Raw genomic sequence first — 24,487 nt, 5'->3', positions numbered from 1 at the left:
GGAAATAGTTCTATAGGCTGTGCAATTTCTATGATTAACAGAGAGACAGAATTAGACCATTATAAAGGAAGTTGAAAATATTACTATTTTGTCTGCCTATGCCATGTAGCAGACAGTGGTGTATGCTTAATACATGTCAGCATCTCTTGTTTTTAGATATGATACCCAAGGGTGAGAAGTTCATGCCATTGCAGAGAGTCAGAGAGGGGATGGCAAGCTAAGTCAGGTAGAGAATTCTCAACTCTGGCTCTATTTCTTCCTGCTTCCTCCAGAAAGAGAGTGCTTTGAGTTATGTCTGTCATCAACAAAGAAGAAGGATTAGTGAAGAGATCAGAGGGCATCCAGTGTTATAAATTGTAATAGGACTCTATGAGCTTATTGGCAAGAGTGGTATGTCAGTAGGAGGGAAATTCAGGGCAGGGTAGCCAGGGTACAGAGGGAACACTGGATATAAGTAAGCCTCAAATAAATATCTAGGAGCTGAATGAATAAATGAATGAATGAATGGCCAGTGTATTTCAGTCTTCTCATCTCAAAGGATGACTCTGATGGACCATTTAGAGAAACAGAATGGATAGAAGTATCAGAATCTCTGAAAGGCTAAAGTGTTAACTTGTACCAGAGAGTGTCTGAAAATATACCAAACATTTGAAGAATATGATGAAATCCAAAGACCTCACACATACTTTATGAGGTATAAAATGGTAGGAATCAGAAATGATCATTTAGTTGTGCCTCTCCACTGAAAGGACTTTCAGAATATAACCTTACTTGGAAGACTGTAGATACGATTACTCCAGATATTATGATGCAAGTTAGGCTGGGCCTTAAATATACCACCTTCTATCATTAATGCTGTTATTAGCATGTATGCAAATGCAAGGACATGTATGTGCACTTGTGTGTAGAAGCAAGGGGTCATCCTGAGGTATTGTCCTCAGGAGTTATCCATCTTGTGTGCTGAGAAAGATTCTCACTTAAAGCTTAAGGCAGCAAGCAGTTTGCCAACTGAGGCATCTCCATAGATCTCAGGTTGTATTAGTATTAAGATGTGAAGACATACAGAAACGGCCTCATCAAGACAGAGTACATGGGGAGACCAAGTCTGGAGTGATGAATTTCCATGCCAGGGAGCATGGAGGGTTGTAAGCCAGCAGACACTAGAAAGAGACAGAATATTTGTCTTAGAGACTTGAGGAGGATGATAGCCTTTGACTTTGGGATAATTTATATGGTAATGGAAAGATATTAATATATAGTCTTATACTTTTAGGCCCTTATGCAGACCTTATTTTGAGACTAGAAACCAGAACATCCTGTGTTAAACAGCAATCTGCATGTCAGCCAACTTTCTCCTACAACTGTATGAGGAAGCCAAGGTGTTACAGGTCAGAAGCTTTGAAACAGTTAGAGTTTAGGCTGTTATTATAGACTGATTATGTAAGTGAAAGAGTGAAATAAACATATTATAATAAAGTTTTACAGTATGTAGACCTTTTCTAAAAATAATTTTAGAAATTAAAGTGTAGCAAAAATAAATACATAAAGAAATCTAGGAGGAAGAATACAAACTGATAAGTAGAACATTTCAGTTCTTTTTAATCAATTAGTAATGACAACTTTAGATTCTAGGGGATCGATATTCAGGAAATTTCTCCACTAAAAAAAAAAAAAGATTTTTAAAGACATTTGATGGTTTGTATATGCTTGGCCAAGTAGTGGCACTATTAGGAGGTGTGGCCTTGTTGGAGTAAGTGTATCACTATGGGCATGGGCTTTCATATTCTATTCCTAGCTTCTTGGAGGCCAGTCTGTTAGCAGCCTTCAGATGAAGATATAGAACTCTCACCTCTGCAGGCACCATGCCTGCCTGGATGCTACTATGCTCTCACCTTGATGATAATGGACTGAACCTCTGAATCTATGAGCCAAGCCAGCCCCAATTAAATGCTGTCCTTATAAGAGTTGCCTTGGTTATGGTGTCTGCTCAGAGCAGTAAAACCCTAGCTAAGACAAGACTGTATAATGTACATGGGTGTTGAGTCACAGGGATGATTGAATTCTGAAGAAAATTGTCCACTAATAACCAAAGGGGAGGCTCAAGTTAAAGAGGCAGTGATGCTGGAAGCCATTACTTCACAGTATGAGGAAGAGGGTGTGTCATCCACGAACATGCAGCATAGAGACAAGATTGTGAATTGAGCAGTGATGTTGAAAAAATTCCAGTTATTTGAAATTATAGGACATGTTATTTGGACATGTCTGAAACTCAAACATAAGAAAGAGAGAGTGTAGTATCCGAAAGACAACAGCGGGGCTAAGGGTGAGCTAAGGGTACTGGGAAGAAAGCTCAGTAGAGTGCATGCCGAGGATCTGAGTTTGATTCATGGAATCCATGGACAAGCTGGACATACCTGTATAATCCCAGTGATAATGGACAGAGATAAGCACATTCCCTCAGGGTCACTCTTCACCCAGCCTAGCCTAAACAGAAAGGAGGAAACCTTACCTTACTTGAGATAGACAGAAGGGAAGAAAAAAAAGAGAGATAAACTGAATGACATCATTGAATAATGACATCAAACGTAAAGATGTGGCAGAACCATAAGGGGTTCAGTTTATCAGGCATCCTGGCTCAGGGAGAAAAAAGATTCTAGGGTACATGATTTCTTTATTCCAGGCTGAAGACAGGCTGATGAAAAAGTCCATATTTGTCAAATATGAGCAAAACAATAAGTAGTGAAATAAGTTGGAACACAGATGAATGAATATATAACTTAGTGATGTTCAAAACTGGAAGTTATGGCTTCTGCCATTGTTTTGACAACTGTAGTTAGAGATTTAACTCAGTTCCACTAGGAACAAATGAAGCAAGGATGAAAAGCAGAGGCAGAGATCTGGACAACAATGAATTCAAGATTGAATTCTATAATACTGATATATTGAATATATTATAGATAGAAATATATTATAGATTGAAATACAAACACACACATACAGCTGAATGAAAACAGAATGCATTTTGTTTTGCAGTGTTTGAGTTAGGGACATGATTTCACTGTAATGGCTCAGGAACTTGAAATGCAAAACCTGGCACAAAGGTTCTCTTCTCCACACGGCATGGTAAATCAGACCTATTAACAAGCAGATAGCAGAAACATCCCAAGTGTCTAGAAACTAAAAGGCACACTATAAAATAAACCTCAAGTTACATAGGAAATCATGACAAGAACCACAGTTTCTGGGAGCTGAGAAATAACAAAAACACTGGGAAAGATACAGCGAATGGGCAGCTTTGAAGTTACTGAAGAGAACTAGCATATGGTCTATGTTTGCCTCCAGTAAGTAGAAAGATACAATAGCATTCAAGCATTGAATAAGGAGGAAATAGCATTGAAGAAGGAAGAAAGATAAAGAACATTTCAAGGAAGAAACAAAAGTACAGAAAATGAATAATGGAGTCGAATTAATAAAACCCAAAGAATCTTTCTTGACTCTTTATAAAGCTTAATAAATTACAGATAAACCTTGAATGATGGGTTAAAAATGTTCACATTTTGATAAAATTCAAAATAAATAATAATTATCAATTATATTATAACACATTAAAATATTACTTTATAAATAAACTTAAAATTGGTGTGAAAAGGCCTAGCAATTAATACAAGAAAAAAAATCACTTAGGTAACCAGAGACTTAAACAATTATGGTGACTGTCAAACTTTCTCCTGCAGTAGGAAAAGGGGCACAGCTTGACAAGTGAGCTTTGCTTAACTCTAGAGCAACTGTACTAAAGTGAGAGCCTTTAATACAGTTCCTCATGTTTAATGACCCCCCAACCATAACATTGTTTCTTTGATACTATTTAACTGGAATTTTGCTACTTTTATGAATTATAATGTAATTATATTACATTGATGACAATGAACACAAAATTATATTATGTATATAAACATATATTTAGTAAAATTTTGTTTATTTAAAATAGTATTAATCTTTAGGAAATTTAGATTTTATTTATCCTAGCTCAGTATACAAGTTTTCTTTAAACTAAAACTTACCATGGATATTATTCTTAATAGCAAAAAGAAAGGTTTATGTACATTTATTGTAATTTTAAGAATAAGACAAGGGTTCTTTTGTTGCATCTACCTTTGAACACATTTCCAGAGACTTCACAAGAGAGAAAAAGTAGAAGAATTAAAGTGAGAGCAATCACATTATTTCTAAATGAAATCTTATATGGAAAACCAAGGAAGCTCTGTGGGGACAGTCAGCAACCATGGAGGAACATAACCTGGCTGCTGCATGAACAACATAAAAAAATCAGTTTCAGGGAGTAACCAGTTACCAACTATGGCAATAATAAGACACCACTTCTAGCATTGGCACAGCCCACAGCATAGCCCAAAACCTGTCCAGGAGAACTCCAAGAGAGAACATACAAAACGTAAAAGGAACACCATTACTAGAGTTTCCTCATGGCATTAGTCAATACAAATGCAGTGTTCATTGAATAGTGTGATGATGTCCCATCTCCTCTCTGTCAAAATTTAAATCTAATCCAAATTCTCTCCACACAATTTTTGAAGTAATAATACTATGTATGGAATTGTCAAATTTCAGATTGTATGCCAAATCCAGGCATGCCTTTTGCTATAAATAACATTTTATTAGAAAACAGACACAACCATAGCAACACTCATGCTACATGCCTGATGTGAGTAGCTCTAAGAGATTGAGTAACCCATTGCACTTGGCCTTTTATAGAAAATAATTTGACAGTTTCTGTTCTAGAGCATCCAGCATAGGCTCAGGGGAAAAGGAAAGAAAGAAAGAAAGAAAGAAAGAAAGAAAGAAAGAAAGAAAGAAAGAAAGAAAGAAAGGAAGGAAGGAAGGAAGGAAGGAAGGAAGGAAGGAAGGAAGGAAGGAAGGAAGAAAGAAAGGAAGAGAAGATAAAAGGACTTCAGACTCCTTCCTATGTCTGTATGGGAATGTTCTTTGGAATTGGTATAAGAAAACTGGCTCATGAAAGAAGAGTGAAACTATTTCATGCTTCATAATTTGTTTACTTTTTAAAGTTCTGTTTATTTTTATTCTATGTGCATTGGTGTTTTGCCTGCAGTATACCTGTGAAAGGATCAGATCTCTTGTAATTGGACCTATAGACAACTGTGTGCTACTGGGTGCTGAGAATTGGATGCAGGTCCTCAGGAAGAGCAGCTAGGACTCTTTACCGTTGAACAAACTCTCCAGTTCCCAACACTTCATAATTTATGCAAAATTTTACATGGAGCATGCATCTAAGTGTTAAGAATGAAGATAAACAGCTCATAGAAGAAAAAAATCCCCAAATTCACATTTGTGACCTTATGATGGAGAAATTTTGTTAAATATGAATCATAGAGGAAAATATCAAAAGAAAATTAATGATTTTATTTATAATAAAATGAGTAGGTTTTTATTCCTTAGGGCAACAACAGAAAAATTAACAGATGGTAAAAATGTAACTATAATTCTATGGGCCCTGGAAAATCAGAAAAGGAAGAGGATGACTTGTGAAAATGAGGATGAAGTATATAAATCAGCAATTTGTGGAAGGCAGAGTCAGTAATAAGTGAGTTAGAAGAGATATCATTTTTTAATTAATTATTTTTAAAATTTTTATCCATGAGTACTGTATTTGCATAATCTCTATTCCTCTCTCATTTCTACTTTAAATTTCTCCCTTGCCTAAACTTCATATTCTTCTTTAATTATTGTTACACACACATGTATTCATGCACACACAGAGATTCACACACACATGTCCATATAAACACAGTCTGCTCAGTCCATTTCATGTTGCTCTATGTATTTTAGGGCTGACCACTTGAGATCATGTAGCCTATCATTGGAAGTGATACCCGGAGGAGAACTGGGTCCCCCTTTCTCAGTCACCATTATTTGCCTATAGCTCTTAATGTAGGTGTAGGCCTTGTAATATTTCCTCTATCCATGGTGATACCAGTGTTCAAACTGGTGCTATCTTTTTTCTGGTCTCCTTTAGGCACTGGAGTGACAATGGCTTAGGTAGAGATCAGGAAAAGCTAGTGGATGAGCTGTGCCTCAGTTACCATTTTAACTATCAGTCATGAAAGCAGATAGCATCAAGTGATAGTAAGGACAGAGGAAAACACCGTCTTTGGGTATTGCCTTGAGAAGTGAAAATTAGAAAAGCTGAGTGACATTATAACCTAAAACCCTGTCCTAGCACAACATGATGACCATTGGGATTGAAGTCACAATGTTATTTTCGATAAAATATTGTGGCTGAACTAACTCTTGAGCAGGAGCAGACTATACACAAAAGCTGCAGTAATTTGCTGTAAGAAGAAATGTGCAGCCAGGCATTATTTTTAGTAATGCTGAGGGGAAAAGACAATTAAGAAACAGATGAGATTTAAAGCAAATAATTCATACAAATTAAAGTTAAAAGAGAGCTCTCCATATCTTTAACATATAGAAGGCATGCACACAAATCTATAAAGAAGATAGGATTATATTAATCCAGTGACAGTGAATCCCTGAGTTGGAAGGAGATAGAATGGTTTGGGGCACAGAGGATGAAAAGAAAAAAGAAAACAAAAGACAAATAAGACCAAAAGAGAGTACCAATCAAAGGCTCAAGATAACAGCAGCCCATCAGTTAGAGCACATGCTTAAGTCAAGTTTGTCCAATTATCCTTAAATGCAAACACATATCACAGATGTTGCTCCTTCTCAAATTGTTAGACAGTGGCTCAGACAATGGCACTAGGTGTGGGCTTATGGCTCTATTTGCTGACATGTTAACTCTGGTGAAGAAGCTTCTCACTTGAACAGACTAGACAGTTCAGCTTTAAGAAAGGGCCTTTTGTATCTATCGCTGGCAGTGGTCAGCTGATGGATTTGTCTTTGAGTGTTTCACTTTGTGCTCCATGACTACTTCCAAAGCAGTAAGTGTGGTAGGGGAAAAAGGACACTTGAGTTGATTGTTACGACCTAGATTCAGGCAGTGAGAAGATCCCTACCTATAGAATATGGTGCTGTATTAACCATAAAAAATTCAAGGTAACATGGTTGGAGCTATAGACGATGCAAATTCACATTTCAGATAGCTTTCCAGAGAGCATACCTGCAAAGTCACTTGGCTAGACAATATTTGAAGCCTTACTGACCCTTAATTTCTAGTAGTTGGTTGAAGAATTTTAAAAACTAGTATCTCTGTCCTTGACCTGAGTATTCCCATCTGAGTCCTTAGCACCAGAGTTTCAGGCAAGTTCCCATCCACCACCCTACAGGACTTTCACTGTATTAAAGCATTGTGCATTTGTTGGTATACTTCATAGAATAGCTTTCTATCTTCTAACCTCATCCTTTTTTTTTTCTGATAATTCTTCATCTTTCATCCCTGTATTTCTTCTAAGTTGGTCACTGGCCACTGACTCTGTAGTTAGTGGCTCCGGACTGTTCACTTGACTAAGACAAGTGTAGGGGTCACTCAGGAGTCGTTCATGTTAGGCATCACCTAGTTAAGATTATACCTGGAGCCTGGTTGGCTTTGTTCCATTCTGGCTGTCAGAAATGATTTGCAGTAGCAAGGATTTATTTGGGCTTAAGGTTTCAGAGTTCTAGTTTACAGAAAGTCATGACAGTGTGAACAAGCTGCAGCTTGGTTGGCAGAGAGCAAAGGGAAAGAGACAGCCACCAGAAGGCAGGTGTAGCCTTCAAAGCCCCGCCCAACCAACCTCCTTCTCCTAAATTTTTGAAAACCTCAAAGAACAGCATCACCAAGTGTAACACTCTCATGGACCACCCCCCCTCCAAAAGGAGGAGATGGGAAAATTAGCATTCATTATCTGATTTCACTCTGGGAGAGCTGGGAACTTACCTGAAACTCTGTTTTGCTTATTCCTTCATTTTCTTTCTAATTTTTTGAATTTAATTGCAATAGTTCTCAGGGAATGCGTGCTTTGTAATTGTAGGCGAGGTCAGACAGAGTTTGTACTTGTGTTAAATTGCTGTTATACAAACAAAGATAAAACCATTTAGAAGAAGCTTTTAAGAGCTAGATTTGTACTCATTCACAATGGCTATTTGCATATTAACAGAGATGACAAGATCAATGGACAAAGTATGTATTCAACAAATAAGACCTTGTGAGTTTGAGGTGACAATCTGAAGGGCCAGAGACTTTAGGTGTAAAAGGTTGCTTTGTCCTCCATATTTCAGCTTCTACTTGACAACATTCACTTGAATCTAGGCAGCTTTGTAGGGAGATAGGAATATTCCAGGAGGATTTACCTGGAGTTCCATCTGTGGGACAATTAAAAAGGACCAGTTTAAATGGCATCCTCTTTCCATCAGAGTCTTACTAATAGAATTTGCTTTGTAAAAGTGGTACATGAACCTAGTTGCTATCTCTTTTGAATGTTCATTTCTTAAATTATTTCCTCTTTCAGATTTCACTGTGAGACCATGTCGTTTAGATTTGGCAAACATCTTATCAAGCCCTCTGTGGTTTTTCTCAAAACTGAACTGTCCTTCGCCCTGGTGAATAGGAAACCTGTTGTACCTGGCCGTATCCTTTTCTGTAAAAGAAGCATTTGAAGCCAGCAAACCAAATTAATATAGAATCAGCCTTTAGTGTCTATCTCCAAAAGGTAAGCAAGGAATCTCCCTCCCTCTTGCTTGGGAGTGTCCAGGTAAGATGTTATTCATATTTATTTTGAATCCAGTTGGTGGCACCCGCAATATGCTTGAGCAGTGTTGCAGAACTTCTAAGGAGGGTTGCTTAGCAACTGTAGCTTTGGATGGGAATTCTTGGTTGACCTTTTCACTACCATAGCTGTGTAAATAAATAGGTGTTTCTAAAATTGGTCCAATGAATATCATGGGCACTCTGAATTCCTTTTATTCATTGTGAATTTTAATGGAAAGTTAGAAACTGGGTGGTGGCTCTGTGATGGGGAATTAAGGGATTACAGGAGAATTAGAGATGGACTGTTTCTTTCCCTAAAGGATATTGTTCAATTTATCCTTTTATTTTATTTCATTTCATTTTATTTGTGAGATTGTAATATAAGTACATCATTGTCCCCTTCTCTATCCTTCCCCCAAACCCTCCCAAATACCACTTCTCTTTCTCTTTCAAATGAATGTCTTCACTTTTCATTAACTGTTGTTATATATGTGTATAAGATTATCCATGTATATACATGAGTATTTTTAAATATAACCTTGGTCTTCATTTTTCTCATGTATATTTTCAAGGCTGATGATTTGGTATTGCATAACCAATTGGTGTGTCTGCCCTGGAGAAGACCATTTCTCCCACTCTCAACATTCCTTAGTTGCCTGTAGTTCTCTGTGTAGGCCTAAGACCTCGTGGTCTTTCTCTAGTCACGTACTCTCATTTACTGGTGCTGTTCTTGCTCAGCTCATGTTTGAGCAGTCACATTGGTGAGACTTGATGGGTGTGGCTTCTGATACTACTTGGAGACAATCTAACAGGTTGTGAATGTTGTGATCTGTGTTGGAATTTGAAATGTCATTTTCTCTTGGGATAAATTTTGGTTTCTAGACCGTTCTCCACTATGAGTGCTGGTTGAGTTACTTTATTTTGTCCAAAGAACTTTCCTTCTATAAGACTTAATAGGAGCTCCATTCTCCTCTGCAGTGGAGGTCCGAATGGATGGGACACTTAGCAGAGGTGCCTTAACATGCTGACCATATCCCTCCTGTACATGTAGATTTTATGGAACTTCCACAAAGTTTTTGTCTTTCTCCTTATTTTATTATACAAGGGACAACAAGAAGGAGGCTTTGTGTTTTAAGATAATAAGTATTTTCCACACTCAACTATGGTTTGGCTTTGAAGTGAATTCCTTACTATAATCCTTACTATATGAATATTTCAAGATATTTTTGAAATATAGTTTTTTCAGTGAAAATGTTTGAAATGCTTAAGAACTTCATGAATAACTTTTTTCCTAGTCATGTAATCTTTGCTTGGTTGAAGGGAAAAAAGAAAATCACCTTATCAAATAAAACTATGATTCTCTACTAAACTCTCAACGTCCCGAGCCCAAATTTTACCTAATTATAATTTGAAAAACTATAAAAGTAATGTACAGGTAATAAATGAGTAAATGATGTTCTGTGAAAATTATTCTTTCTAACATTTAAATGTCTTTTTGTAAACTTTTCAATGGATTGAGCCTTAGTATTCAATATTGAGAAACTAGCTTTTTTTGCTTATTAAAGGGAAAACCTCAAGTCAGAATGATTTAGAATGACCGTGATACAGAACAGCTTTTGAGCTTTGGATTAATGTTATGTTGCATTCTTCAAATGGACCCTGAACTTCTTGAAATAAAAACATTTTTTTAGTTTTTCCTTTGGTTTTATGGCAAGTTTGTGGTGGGAATTTTGTCTTAGGGAAGTTTTCAAGAAAAGTCCCTTTAAATGTCAAAAAAATAAAGGTAAAATTCCATTATTTTCCATGTGCTTGTTTGAATTGGTGTTAACAAGAGTAAGAGAACTTGGGATGAGAATGAGAATTTAGGTGAACGAAACTTCATGCACTAATCTAGGAAAATGTGATGTCATGCAGACATACTGCATGCTGGACGGTTAATGGTGGAGTGGACTTGGCTTTGTGAGTTCTCATTCATAACTTGATAGTACTTGATTTCTTTTGCATGGTCTTTTGAATCCCTGGAGAAAGTTTGACAGTTAGACTAGGAAAATGTCTTGATACAAACCCAGAAAATGCTTTCCTCCAAGGAACTGGCCACAGTGAATCCTGAGCAATTGATGAAACTCGTGCCCCAGGAGTCACCATTTTGAAAGTGAAACCTTATCAGTTACCATATCTGAGAGAGAACATCAAGAGGATAGAGAAAATCTACTAGAATTAACAAGTATCAGTTTGTTTAGATGGAGCCTGCTTCTGTCTAAGGAGGACATGAGAGCCAGGATGCTTTGGGAACCAGTGCATTGTGCCAGGCTTCTCTCATCTCTGCAGTTGAGAACTGTCCTGGACCTTGGCAGAGAGGACATTTCTTTAAGGAGGAATGTGAAAATATGTACATCATTATACAAATAAGCCTTACACCCACGGCAACCCTCAACACTCATGGAGGCCCACACCCTGCTGGCTCTGTTCAGGGGCAGGAAACCATGTCATAGTGTCCCTTACACATGGTCAAACAAGACTTGCTCTTCCTCTTAATAAAGACATCCTCGTTGTTTATGACATTCCATGTGTTCTTCCATGGGTTCATTCAACCCTTGCTGACTCTATTCCTGGCACTGTGACCTGTATCCCAAGCTGCCACAGAATGGAGCTCTGTCCGCTTGCTTGTCTCTGCATAGAATCATTCCTTTCTGCCTGGAGGACTTGTTCTTAACCTATTTTCTTAACATACCGAGTACTACAGTAACTAAAATTAAAGGAGAAAGTGCAAACACTGAGAGTAAATGCACTGGTGTAGTTAGTGGACCGAGGCAATAAAGGCCTGCTAACTTTGCCTTTTCTGTTTTCCCACGCCCACAGCCTAGTCATATCTCTGCACTATTCCAGAGTTTCTTGTCTTGTCCTGAAGCTGACTTCCCTGACATTCCCCGTCCTGTTTTGTCAGTTCCTACTCTGTCTTCAGTTGAGCATTGCTTGTCTGGGGAGGAGGGGCATGTTCAAAATAATGAACAAAATAATGTTCAGAATAAATGAATTGATGGCCAATAGAAGTCTTTTGTTGACAATTTTGTATTTTCAGGGAAGTTTTATAGTACCTTCATTTGAAATGGAATGCCTTGCTTTCAATAGTTGTCTTATTATTTCTAGACAATGATAACCAAGCACCCTGTGGGGAGTGTGACACTGCTGAGTGATTTACAAGCCACTCTTTGCATTATCTTTGAATTATTGTCTCTAACAGCACCCTTTTCCTTATGATTCTACTCATTGACTTAAAAACAAATCTTTATGGGTCTGTCTGTGGGTGGGCACACATGTAGACCTCAGGGAGAACTCGGGTGTCAGTCCTTATTCTCCATAATGTTTATGTAAAGGTCTCTTCCTGTTTGAGAGTAGCTTTTTGGTAGTATCCTGTCTGTTTAACCCATTTCAGTATAGGAGGGTTGGAATTGAATTACATACATGTGCTATCATGTCAGGATTTTGTATGTGTTCTGGAGATTCAAACTTATGTCTTCATGCTTGCTCAACAAGTTCTTTACCCTCTGAGTTATCTCTGCATCTCCCTATCACTTGCTTTTTGATAGCATTTGTAGTAGAAAAGGAACTGTGTGAGCAGGGGCCAAAGGTATGCTTCAGAAGCAAGGCAGTGCTTCAGTCACAAAACCACCACTTCAATTCCGCCCATCACACGTTAAACAAATACTCCCATTTCTTGCCATGTACTAAGAGTTAACTGAGCAGGCTTTGGTCTCTGTGGTGCAACACACTAAAAAGCATGTCAGAAAGTGTTTAATCCATTAATTTCTAAGTCCAGGAAAATGCTTTCCAAGCTTGCTTGGTGAGAGATCAGACTCGTTTTGAAGAATTGCACCTTCAGAATTTTGTTGAACATTTTATTCATATGTTTCAATACTGCTCAGCCCTTGTTCATGGCTTAAATAAATTGGCGCCATTACAGTTAGTACCTCTCCCTGCCCCTCCCCTTGTGTTATGCTTTGTTTGCCTCTCCTCTTGAGTTGAGCATGAAAAATGAATTTGAACATGAGTGGAATCCATTCGGTGACTGGGGCTTTTATTGTAAATAAAATCATTCATTTGTTATGTCCTGTTGTTTTCAGCAGACAGTGTATTGATCTGTGGATTGCTATTCAGAATGGTGCACAGAGCTTTAGCATGTACCTCTAGCAGAAGAAGGAGAGACATGGCAGAGTTTGTGGATGCTTTGAGTATGGTGTGTAATGATGGAGATGGACCTTGCTCACTGGCCATACTGTATTATACAAACCATTTGTCAACAGTTTATTGAATCAGTTATTATGTGTAACAGATTTTCCCGACCAGGAGCATCAAACACGGCGTGCTATTGGGACCAAACAATGTTAGGATGATGCATGGAGGACAGCCTTCCAAAGTATATTTGTAAAGAATTAGATGAGGTAACTTAAAGGACTTTTCTGCTGACACATTACAAACAAAAAGTTTGCCACAAAGGGAACTGTGTGGTAAGACTCAGCCCCAGTATATAGGAGAGAAAACCCTGACAAATGCTTTTTAAGGTGAATTTTTACCATTTCTGAGACATGTTCACTTTTCTCATTTCAGACCAGCACCACATTTGCTCCCAAAATAAATGAAAAATAATAATAAAAAAAAAGCTTCTTTCTTTAACTGTGGTCCCTGCTGAATAGATACTATAGCTAAAAATGTCCTTTCAGTCCTTCCATTAAAATCAGAAATATTTGTCACTTCCTGAGTGGGTTTTAATCTTGTGAATTCCTTTAATTGTTCAGGAAACTACAGTTATTAGTGATCTGCTGATCTTTCATTTCTCAGCACTGTTTCTTTTTAAACCTTCCTGTACAAATAAGATGAGCACAAGCACTATTTTAATATCCTTATTGCTAAAGATAGAATTGTGATCTTTAAATTGCTGTGAGCGCATGTCCCTGCTCTGCTCTGTGTGTGCCTCTGTATATTAGCTGACTTAAATATTCATACAGAGATCTTCAAAGATGTTCTGGCGCTCCTTTGCCTCTAGCTGTAATGGGAAAGTTGATTTACTTATGGTCAGTTTTTCTTAAGTAGGCAGATTATTGCATCAAACATGTGTGCATGGTAGTGATTAATTGACTAGGAGAAAATTCTACATAAATAATCACCTCTTTTTGGGCTGTTAAGAGTTTAGAGCTACTTGCTACTACCATGGCACTGGTAAGTAGGAAAAGAACATCCTTGGATGATATCAAGCTTCTCAGTTCACTAGTATATGTCTTTAGAATCTAGAATGTTCTACAGAGGATCCTGTTAATTCCTTTCAAAAGACACACCTTGTGTGACAGTTATCTTTCTTATGTGTTACCAGGAAATGACCGCAGAGAAAACAAATCACCAATTTCCCAGATGGCAGCTCAGGAGATGGAGAGCTGATAATGTCATGGATAACTGCGGGGTGGCATTTAGGGTTAGCAAGCTGCATTTATCAAGGATGCCAGAAAAAAAAGGAAACCCTTCTTGCCAGGCCCTGGCAAGTTTATTTTTGGTTCCTAGAACTGAAACTTGTATTCTTCTTTTAGTGTATAATTGATGATAGATTGGTGACATCTGGTCCTGAAGGAAGGAAGTAGGTATGTTGTATGCATGCAAGGGAGGTCTGAAGTAGAATGGAGAAATATGTGTGAACTCTTCCCATAAACAATTTGCCTAAAGTATGTGCACAATGGTCCCTGAACTTCATAGAAGAAGCTTCTTTTTCATCATGAATATGTGTCTTGACTCTCCTGTCCCCTTACTGGCTGCTTCCTTGTGAGTTGCATGTGCCAGCTAGGACTCACTGGCTCCCTGTTGCTTGATAATTCCATTTCACTTGTCTTTCTTTGACTGTGACTTCTTCATGTCAGGATTTACCTTGTAACTGCAGCCCTGCAGCAAGTGAGACAGAGGGCCGGCCTGACCCGGTTATACATTTGAGGAGAAAGATTGAACTGGCTTTTCAATAACTGGAGCTTTTAGTGGTACATTCCTCAGCACTGCACGAAGGCTATGAATCCTCTTTGCTTTTTCACAGCAGAAAGAAATACCTTTACAAACAGCTAGTCGTATACAATGCTGAGAGAGAAAGAGAAGGGAGATAGCTTTAGGACTGTTCTCTCTCCCACTCAAGCCAAGGGTACTTTTATAATTCAGATGTTTCAAAATTGCACTTTGACTGTTTCTCATGTTGACTGCTCACATGGGTATCCTGTGATGTGAAAAGCTGATCCTATTTCTATTTTTTTCCATGTGCAGTTTTCTCAGGTAGCTTTGAACTGTCATGGTTAGCAGCTGCTGAACTTGGCTCATTATATTCTGTGCATGTCTTTGACCTGCTTTCCATGCAAGTCATCAGATTATAAAGAACAGGAAAAGCCTGGTCATGGTGGTATCAGCCTTACACTTGTAAGGGAGCATAATTAGGAGTAATGAATGGAATAATACATCACTATTCATAAGAAATGTCACATAATTAACTCAAATAATGTAAAATATATTCTAATTTCCATTTGGCATGAAAATAGATTTGTTAGAACACCGGTAGGCAGTTAATGTTTATCTTATATTTTCATACACATTTCAAAACTGTTAGATTCTACTGAGTGAATTCACGTGATTTTCTAAAACATAGTCAGATGGCTTTCTTTTCATTGAGACTTAGTATATTCCTTATTTGTTATTTATTATATATAGATAATTTGTATATGTGTTCAACTGGCATAATTAGTGTAACTAATTTATATTTATTACAAATTAATGATCTAATTTATTTACTTAGCTCTCATTTCCTTCCTCAAGCTAATTGACTGAAAAAAATAACGATAAATTTGTACAAATAGCTCTTGGGCAAAATCCTACACTGGTCTCAGCCTAAGGACTCTGGGCAGTGTTAGGTAACTGAACTAGTTTTTTAATCTGAGCCATTTTCCTGGGCTTTTTGCCACAGGTTTTGAGCATATCTTAGGAGTCTTGGTTAGGGTTCGTGGACCCCAGCTTGTTCAGGATGTGTGTGGCCTCGGAAAAGTGGGTTATTTCTGCAATGCAGAGATATCTAAAGCATCCAAAGGAGGAGGCAAGCAGCACATAGAGGCAATCTAGAAGTATCTCAATATTTTGGTAATGAAATGGGCATGCCAGGACATTCCATCTCAGGAGAAGTGTGAGGATTGTTGTAGAAAGCTATCAGAGTACCCTGGGATCCAGCATGATGCCTGTTCTTCAACACTGTTGAGTGTTGTATGGTTGTGGATTAACTTATGGGTGAAGACAATGGGACTCTTTCTCTGATTCCAAAGGCTATTTTCCCACAGCTTAGGGAAGCCCTGACTGTTTGCGGGAGGGAGTTTAAGACCAAGGCAGTAGGCCACCTCTCTGCCTTTCCTTTGTATAGTAGGGTTGGGTCGTGTCTACAAAGCATTAGCTACAACAATATCGTAAGTGGGTGAATTAAGATAATATTTTGTGACCAACAGTAGTCTTCTGAGGTCAATGTCCTTACTTATCACTCATTACCTTTGAGCAGTTTAACTGGAAAACAAGGCTCAGACCACTAGTGATTCCCGGCCCTCGGAAATTGTAATTTAACCCAGGACTCTTTATTCTCATTAAACCTTTCCCATGAACCCCACTTTCTAGTATTGTCATTTTTTAAAATGTGTGCTCTACCTTTTCTATGTGTCATCTTTTTTGTTGGTGGCTTTATTATTTTTATCTCAGTTACCACGATCTATTGGTTGTAGAGTAACTTGACTTCTAGGAGTCGTAACCTGCACAGACCCAGGCACAGTTGCCTGGCTGCTGCCACACTCTTCTCTGAGGTAAAATAAGTTCAGGAGAGATAGGCTTGTAGGGGTTTCTAATTTTTCTCTTCTCTTAGAAGGTTTTGAAATGGCTGTGGTTATCAAGACATCATTTCATCTTCAGGATTTATTTCCAGTTCAAGAGTTTCTTGGGAGCTAAGATTTATCTGTTGAATGCTAATACTTTAAAAGTCAACCATGATGTTCTCCTTTTCACCGGAGATGATTGCTTTAATAGTTGTTAAATAAGATGTGTCAGGATAAAAATAAATCAGCAGGAATTACATTAAAATCTTCACCGAGAGCATTGCACATGCAGAATCTAGAAAACCAGTTGGCGTTCTCTGTTCTCTTTGGGAGCAAATGTCTCCCAGAGCCTTTGTAAAGAGCCATACTGTCAGTAATATAATTGAAAGATGCACAGGGGTCTGACAGACATTGAAGAAGATTTTCTGTGCAGTGAAATAAGCAGCAAGAACCTAAGCAAGAAGGGTGACAACAGTTGAGAACACATATTCCCCACTTACATGATGAATAGCAGCAAAATGAGATACAACTCATTGAACAACACTCCATGCTTCTAAACTGTGCAAGGGAGGAATTGGTGAGAGCAAAGATAAGTGGCCATTATGGGGGCTGCTGCTGACATTCACCTTGTGCCTTGGAGAAACTACCTCTGTTACACACTAAAGTCATACAAGGAAGGAAGTTGTTCTACGGAAAGAAGCTGGCATCTTGTTCCCTGGATTGATGGCTCTGGAGCTACTGAACTGTAGACTTCTGTAGCTCTCTGCAAAGATAGGCAAGTTGCTTTGGGCCACTACCAGATTGTTTAATGAGTTTTGGTTTGTAATATTAACATGCAATATTACTTGCTTCTCTTTTGTATAGCTGTGAACAGGGGATATTTGTTGGAGGGACCTATTGTAATGAGACATGAAGCACTAAAGAGTAGCATTCCTGGGGGATTGGTGAGAGGCATGAACAACACTTTTGTATCCCATACTAGCTTTTTGTAGCTCTTAGAGGACGTACTCAAGTTCCTGTGTTAAGATGTCTGCTTGTTGGTTCCTGTAAAGTACCACGTGTGTCAGAACAGCATGGATGGCTGGTTCCACAAACCTGGTCATGTATACTTTGATCACTTGAAGTTATATTCTATCTAGTTGTAATGCATTTTCTTAAAGTGAGGCATCTCAGTGTAGTGCTCAGGGCCATGAGGTGTTAACAGGGATCCTCTGGATGCAGAAGTCTTCTGTTTTGAGTGCTTGGCCTGTGCTTGCAGGAGGGGCTGATCCCAGAGCACCAGCTTTCTAAGCTATGTATTTCTCTTTCATTAGGTTTCAGATAAAACTGCCCTTATTTTTTATCTTTTTGTTGCACCTCTCAGCCTATTGTTATAACACTCACTGAGCAGGAGCTACTCAGTACCACTTAGTATCACTTAGCTGTGAGATGCTGAGGAGAGAAGAATCATGCTTTTATCATGCTTTATCATGTCTATTACTTTGGTTCGGTGGCTGACATGAGAATGGCCCTAGAGGCTCATGCATTTGCTCATGATCCTGGCCTTTAACAGCTGAGTCATCGCTCCAACCCAGGCTCATGGATTTTAGTGCTTGGTCCCCAGATGTTGGAATTGTTTGGGAAGGATTAGGAGGCATATCACTAGGATTAGGTTTTAAGGTTTAAAAAGACTCCTGCACTGCTCAAGGTCTCTTACTTTCTCACCCTCTTTCCCTCCCTCCGTCCCTCCCTTCTTCTCTCCCTATCTCTGCCTGTGACTGTGGATCAAGATATAATATCCCAGCTATTCCTTCTCCTCCCCTCATGGATTCTAACCCTCTGAAATCATAAGACGATTAAACAGTTTCTTTTATAAGCTGTCTTGGTCATAATTTATCACAGCAATAGAAAGGTGACTAAGACCCCTGGGTATCTTTTGTTTCCTATGATGTTTATATGTATGGGTTGTATGTAAGTGTGGACATGAACATAGAGGTCAAAGGACAACTTCAGGCAGCCAGTTCTTATCTCCTACCTTTGTATTTTGAGGCAAAGCCTCTGGTTGCTTTGACGTGTATTCCAGGATAGGTGGGCCATGAGCTTCTAGGATATTCTCTTGTTTCCACCACCTGTGGGTTCTGGGAAGCCAAACTAGATAAACAGGCCTGAATGGCGAGTGCTTTTATACCCATCAACCCATCTACCTGACCCCACTTGGCATTCTCAACTTAATCTAGTAACTAAATAATGAACAACTTAGCTAGATGGCTGTTTCATTAAATTATGTCTTTATAAAAGTGATCTAGTTTTTATAAAATATATCACTTTTTAGGAGCTGCATTTTTACTAATTATAAAATATCTACTCATCATACAAATCAAAATTATAATATTAACCGGAAATAACCTCTGATAAAATTTCATTTTTTTTTGCAGTTTTATCTTATGTGTCTCTCTGGGAAAGAAACAAACTGATTTTAACTCACTTCATTGTTAATTCTACTTATTAATTAATTAATTAGTTAATTCATTAATTTTTATGTATATGGGTGTTTTTTCTGTCTGTGTCTTTTATCACTTCGGAGTCTGGTGCTTGTGGATGACAGAAGAGGCCCTCAGATACCCTAGAATGGACTTATAGTCCATTGTAAGTCACAATGTGGGGGCTGAGAATTGAACCCAGGTCCTCTGGAAGAGCAGCAAGTGATCTTAACCCACAATCCATTTTTTTCTGGCACAACTTGCTGTTTTAATATGTGCTTAAAGAAAGTTTTTAAAGATAGCATAATACTATTCCTTATGAGTCTACTGTATTGTTGCTTCTTTTTAAAGCTACATGAAAATAAATCTTTTACTATTGCTTTATTTCCGATATATTTTTTTTTTTTTGGTTTTTTGGAGACAGGGTTTCTCTGTATAGCCCTGGCTGTCCTGGAACTCACTCTGTAGACTAGGCTGGCCTCGAACTCAGAAATCCACCTGCCTCTGCTTCCCAAGTGCTGGGATTAAAGGCGTGCGCCACCACTGCCCTATTTCCGATATTTTTAAAAGTAGGAATCAATTACTTGCTTGAATGCTATGAGTTGTTTACACTGATAAGCTAACCTTATTCTGGCAATGCATGTCAGTCTGTATCTTGCCATATCCTCACAGAACTTAAGAATTCATTTCTTATCCCAATCTTGGCCAAAATGTTACATGTCTTCTTCTGTTTGCTTATGCAGGTATTGAGAGATAGAAATTTTAGAATAAGCTCATCAACATTTTTCAATGTGAGTCTTCCCAGGTTTTTTTGTGTTTACAGAGTCTTTCTATCTTGAGATCAGTGAAATAGTGAAATATTTATGTATATTTTCTTGTGTATTTTTAATGATTGTTCTTTTTCTTTTAACTCCACTATGTTCACCAACAGGTTCATAGTACTTCATAGGCATGTTTTAAAAATTCACTTTATCAACTCAGCAACCCTTTGAAGGAGGGAGAGAATGCTATTCCCAAGCTTACAAATGAAGAGGTCATGGTGTAGCATAAAGCCAGACAGAAACATGTTTAGAAGTATGTCTATATTTTTGCTAACTGAAAACACTACTGTTTACTGAACTTACAAGTCACTCTTTATAATTTTGACTTTCCAGTTTTACATATTCTTCACATAAAAATAATACTGAAACATAGAACATGAAAAATGAAGTGACCAAAGATGCTCTACACAGTATCATGCTGTTTCTATTTTACATGCCTAATAATCTAGGAAGTACCTCATAGTGCATTCTGCAGTACTGTAATTCCTTGGAAAAGATAAGCCCTACATTGCTGTTTTTACTTAGCCAGACCTTGGAGGCTGTAAATTGTTCTTTTGGAATTGGTGAAGAACTCAGAAGTCACACCGAGTATGTTGGTACCACAGTACCACCCTTGGCACTACATTTTTTTGTTGGAAAATGTGGTTACTGTACAATATTATTCATTTGACTTGATTCAGTTTCATAAATAAATGAATAACTGCTTTAGAATTTTCTTAGCTATTATTTCTATAAAATAATGCAGTCAGATGGCTCTGAGCTGTTTGCATAGTGTAGCAGACAAACAGAGAATGGTACACCTATGGATGACTTCTCCCTGCGTGTGTTGACCTCTAGTGCTCTAAATACTTTTTTCTTATGTTAGCTTTGCTCTGTTCTCCTATTTTTCCTTTTAATTTTCACTTAAAAGAACTGAAACTCGGTGTGTATAAGTTTTTGCATTTAATTCCCAGAAGCCTTCTTTCCCACTCTGCTCCCTAACATCAGCCTTAGTGCCTAAAGGCAAAGGTCCTATTGACCTCCGAGAAGCAGGGTTCAGAAGTGTAAACTTTGTGCCTGGCTCTTGGATGTGAATCCCAGTTTAGCTTATTGCCAGTAGTAAGCTCCAAGAAGTTTATGTAACTTGACTTTCCTTCAGTTACCTTCTACTTATGATGGGGGTATATCTTTTTTAAGGGCTTGTTATGAGCATCATGTGAGCTAATGTATGCAAGATGTGTGACTTGTTCCTGATTTTAGGCACCATAGGCCTAAAATTCTAGTTCCATTCATTGAAGTCTATGAGACCTGTAGAGAACTCAACTGATTTTGTGTTTTTGAAGGTTTTCTCTTCTGAAACATTTTGTTAGTTAAAGCTCATCCTTCCATTTCTAGCTTGTTTCCTTTGAAAAGGCAGGGCTAAGAAAAAATGGCTGTCGTCTGTCATATATGATTAGTTCACTTGGGATGGGTTTACTCTGAATGTGTTTGTCTTCTGGTAAGTCTGTAAGTACTGACATTAATGCCATCAGCCCCTCCTTCTTTGCTGAATTCCCCCAAATGTGTGCATTCATATCCTGTAAATGTATATAGATTCTCATTCCTCCTTCTCTTCACTATGTCAAGGGTCAGTGTTTATATTCTGTGCCAGAGAAAGGCAAAATGTGTTGTCTGTGCATGAGGGGTTTCTAGCCTTCTGGTTTCTAGCCAGCTGTTACCCACAATGCAGTTCTCTTGAAAGCATTACTCTTTGTAACTTCATCTCCCATTAAGATTGGCTTATGTTTGGGAAGGACTTGTTTCCCCAACTACCCCACTCTCTACTGTAGGCTAAAGGTATCCCTCCTGACCATACCACTAGCACCACTCCTCTGCATGTTCACCTGTAGCACCCACTCCTGTGTTTGCCCTTCACCCCATCATCATCTATGGCTGTTCTATGCACCCTGGAGACTTGGTAACCAGCTGCATTTTCTCCAGCCTGCTCACAAGCTGTTCTGTCAGTTGAAGGCTGGTCTTTCCCAGGGCCCCTGCTCAGCAGCAGACATCCAGTGTCAGCACAGATGGCAAAGGGCGAGTCCTTCATGGCCAAAGATCCTCTGAGCATTTTGAGTGTTCATCTGAGTCCTTTGATAGAAATTTCATGTCATCCTCCCTTCGCAGGCTTCTAAATAGTTGAGGGTTTTGAATTAGAAAAGGATTCTCACCTTGTCTATTCTTAGTTATAAAACATTCTGCGTTTGAAAAAAAATACACGTATATGCATGTGTATAAATGTATGCATATGGAAAATGTTTCCAGAGTTAAATATATGAATTTTGTTTATCAGGATTAATGCCTTTGCCAGTAAAAGTATGAGCTACAAGTATGAGCTACCTTACAAACATACAGTATGATAGATTTATTTTGATTGTTAGTGAGAAAGTAGGACAGAGCAAGAATATCTGGCATAGTCTAAATGTAGTACTGAACACAGTGTTCAAAATAACAAATATTTGAAACTCACAGTAGTATTGGAATACCCTGTTTCAGCATCACTTACCAATCCTCAAAAGCCTTGAGCCATTTGACCATTCCTACTGCTTCTTCATCGACACACAGATATTCTTTTATGCCACACCAACCAATGGTATTATTTTCCCATTTACAATTTCAGCCTATTTACTGCATTCAAGAAAGTCCATTTTTTTTGCCAGTCCCTAGCTTTTATCTTTAGCACCAGGAGAAAATGAAGCCTACCTCAGATCAGTGACATTATCATCTTTCCATGCTCAAATTTCTTTAATTGGTTTCTTGCTTCTGTGACACAGATCCAGTCAGGGTCCATAACCTTCATCTGGTTGTTAATTCTTTTAATATCTTTTAATCCATAATATTTCACCATCTTCCTTGGTTTTTCATAAAATTAACTAATGTGCAGTTTCTGGGCCAGCAGCTCCATGCCATACTCTCCTTGGTTGATTCATCTGATTGTTTTCCTGGGATTCCATTTAGGTCAAATATTTCTGGCAAGGAAGGAGGATGGGTGTCTTTGTCTATATACTTCAGTGTCGTATCAGAGCACATTCTGTCAGGCATTGGAAACAGTCCTGGCAATGCCAAGTTTGACCGCTTGGTTAAAGGATGACTGCCGGATTGCTCCACTGTAAATGACAGACTGAAAGTGTTTTCATTTAATATGTAGTTGCTATTGTAGTCTGCTCATTATGCGTAATAAGAAACCAAGGCTGAAGCTATTGTAAAGAAGATCTAAACTGACTGGTTGCAGATCCTTTGGGCAGATCAAACTTAAATATGGAGTTGGGTGGGTTTTCTGTAATGAGTACATTGTCATGATAGAGACAGAACACATGTTGGTTCACATGAGAGGAAGATTGAGTTGATTGGAATATATAGAAATGACAGTCTATTTTTGATGGGCTGATTTTTAGCCAATTTAATCTGCTTCCGATTGGCCGACTTTCAGCAAAAGTCAAATGTTAAACTACTAGCTAGCTATAGACAGTGTCAGTTGTAAAGGCTCCAGTCTACTTCTGGATAGTTCCTGTAGCCATGGCTCCAAGATAACTAATCTTTTCCTTGACTTTCTACAAGTTCAATTTCCAAGGTAATATCCCTCCTCCCATGCTGGTCCCCCATAATTTATTTTAGTGTTTATTCAGTATTCTTGACTGAGTGGCTATATCAGGGAGTTGAAAAGATGCTGAGTTCTCATCCTAGCATCCTTTGACCATTTGTTTTCCTGCTCTTCTGATACTGGCTTTTACACTCCATTGTTTCTTTAATATTTATTTTCTGGCTCTTCTAATTTCTAACACACACACACACACACACACACACACACACACTACACGTTTTATTTAACAGTCTGTTGTCTCTCATTCATTTGACTTCAATACTGTTCAGCTCTGAGTATGATAATGCATTGCTATTATGCCATTTTTATTATGCCCAATTGCAGCAGGTGCCCCTTTGTGCAGGTGTTTATGTGCTTTTGACATGATGGCTCTCTTACTTAGTCTTTCAGTATTTTTCTACATCCTGGCACACTATGCTTCAAGTTCATCTCGTACTTTCTCAGCTTTCCAGCTGGAAGTAGCTTTTTCTAAGAATGCTGCTCAGGTAATACTATTTGTAGCACATCTTGTGAAAAAGACTGGAAAATAAATATGTACAACTGCATTCAATTTACATGTTGAATTGATATTGACTCCCTTACTGGAATCCAGCACAATCTGAGCACTTCGTTACCTATACATACTTCATGGATTTTTCATTGCTTATGTTTATCCTACTATGCCACAATACATGATGAACAATGTTAGAATTATGACAACAATGTTTAGAATTATAATTCTAAACTTTTGGATAAAGGTAAGTGATTTGGTCAGTGAAGTTAATTTAACAACACATTAGATTGTTTTACAGATGTGTTTCAGTTGTCTAGAAGACTACAATGTAATCTTTGTATGGTGTGAAGACAGAGTGAAGGTGGCAACCACTTCTGTGTCACTCAGCAACGATGAAATGTAGTCACTATAGTTAAGCATTCATTAAAGGTGGGCTTTTTACGTCATCTGTCATTTGCAAGTAGCAAAAGTAGCAATAACAGATTACATTTCATTGTATGTTCTCAGGGCTACATGA

At 38.1% G+C, this 24,487-nt stretch overlaps 1 protein-coding gene across 2 annotated transcripts in view; it reads left to right on the top strand.

The window, feature by feature from the left end:
* Positions 1–24,487, top strand: part of Fhit (fragile histidine triad) — a 1,358,514-nt gene that overhangs the window by 665,377 nt on the left and 668,650 nt on the right. For both annotated transcript variants that reach the window (XM_028787201.1, XM_028787200.1), the window contains one exon: positions 8,484–8,602. In XM_028787201.1, coding sequence (XP_028643034.1) covers positions 8,500–8,602 — 103 coding nt within the window. In that variant the 5' untranslated portion in view covers positions 8,484–8,499. The remainder of the gene's footprint in view (positions 1–8,483; positions 8,603–24,487) is intronic.

This window comes from Grammomys surdaster, unplaced genomic scaffold, assembly GCF_004785775.1.
Source record: "Grammomys surdaster isolate TR1022 unplaced genomic scaffold, NIH_TR_1.0 125614, whole genome shotgun sequence".
NCBI lineage: Eukaryota > Metazoa > Chordata > Mammalia > Rodentia > Muridae > Grammomys > Grammomys surdaster.
This window is presented reverse-complemented; position numbering and strand designations above follow the sequence as displayed.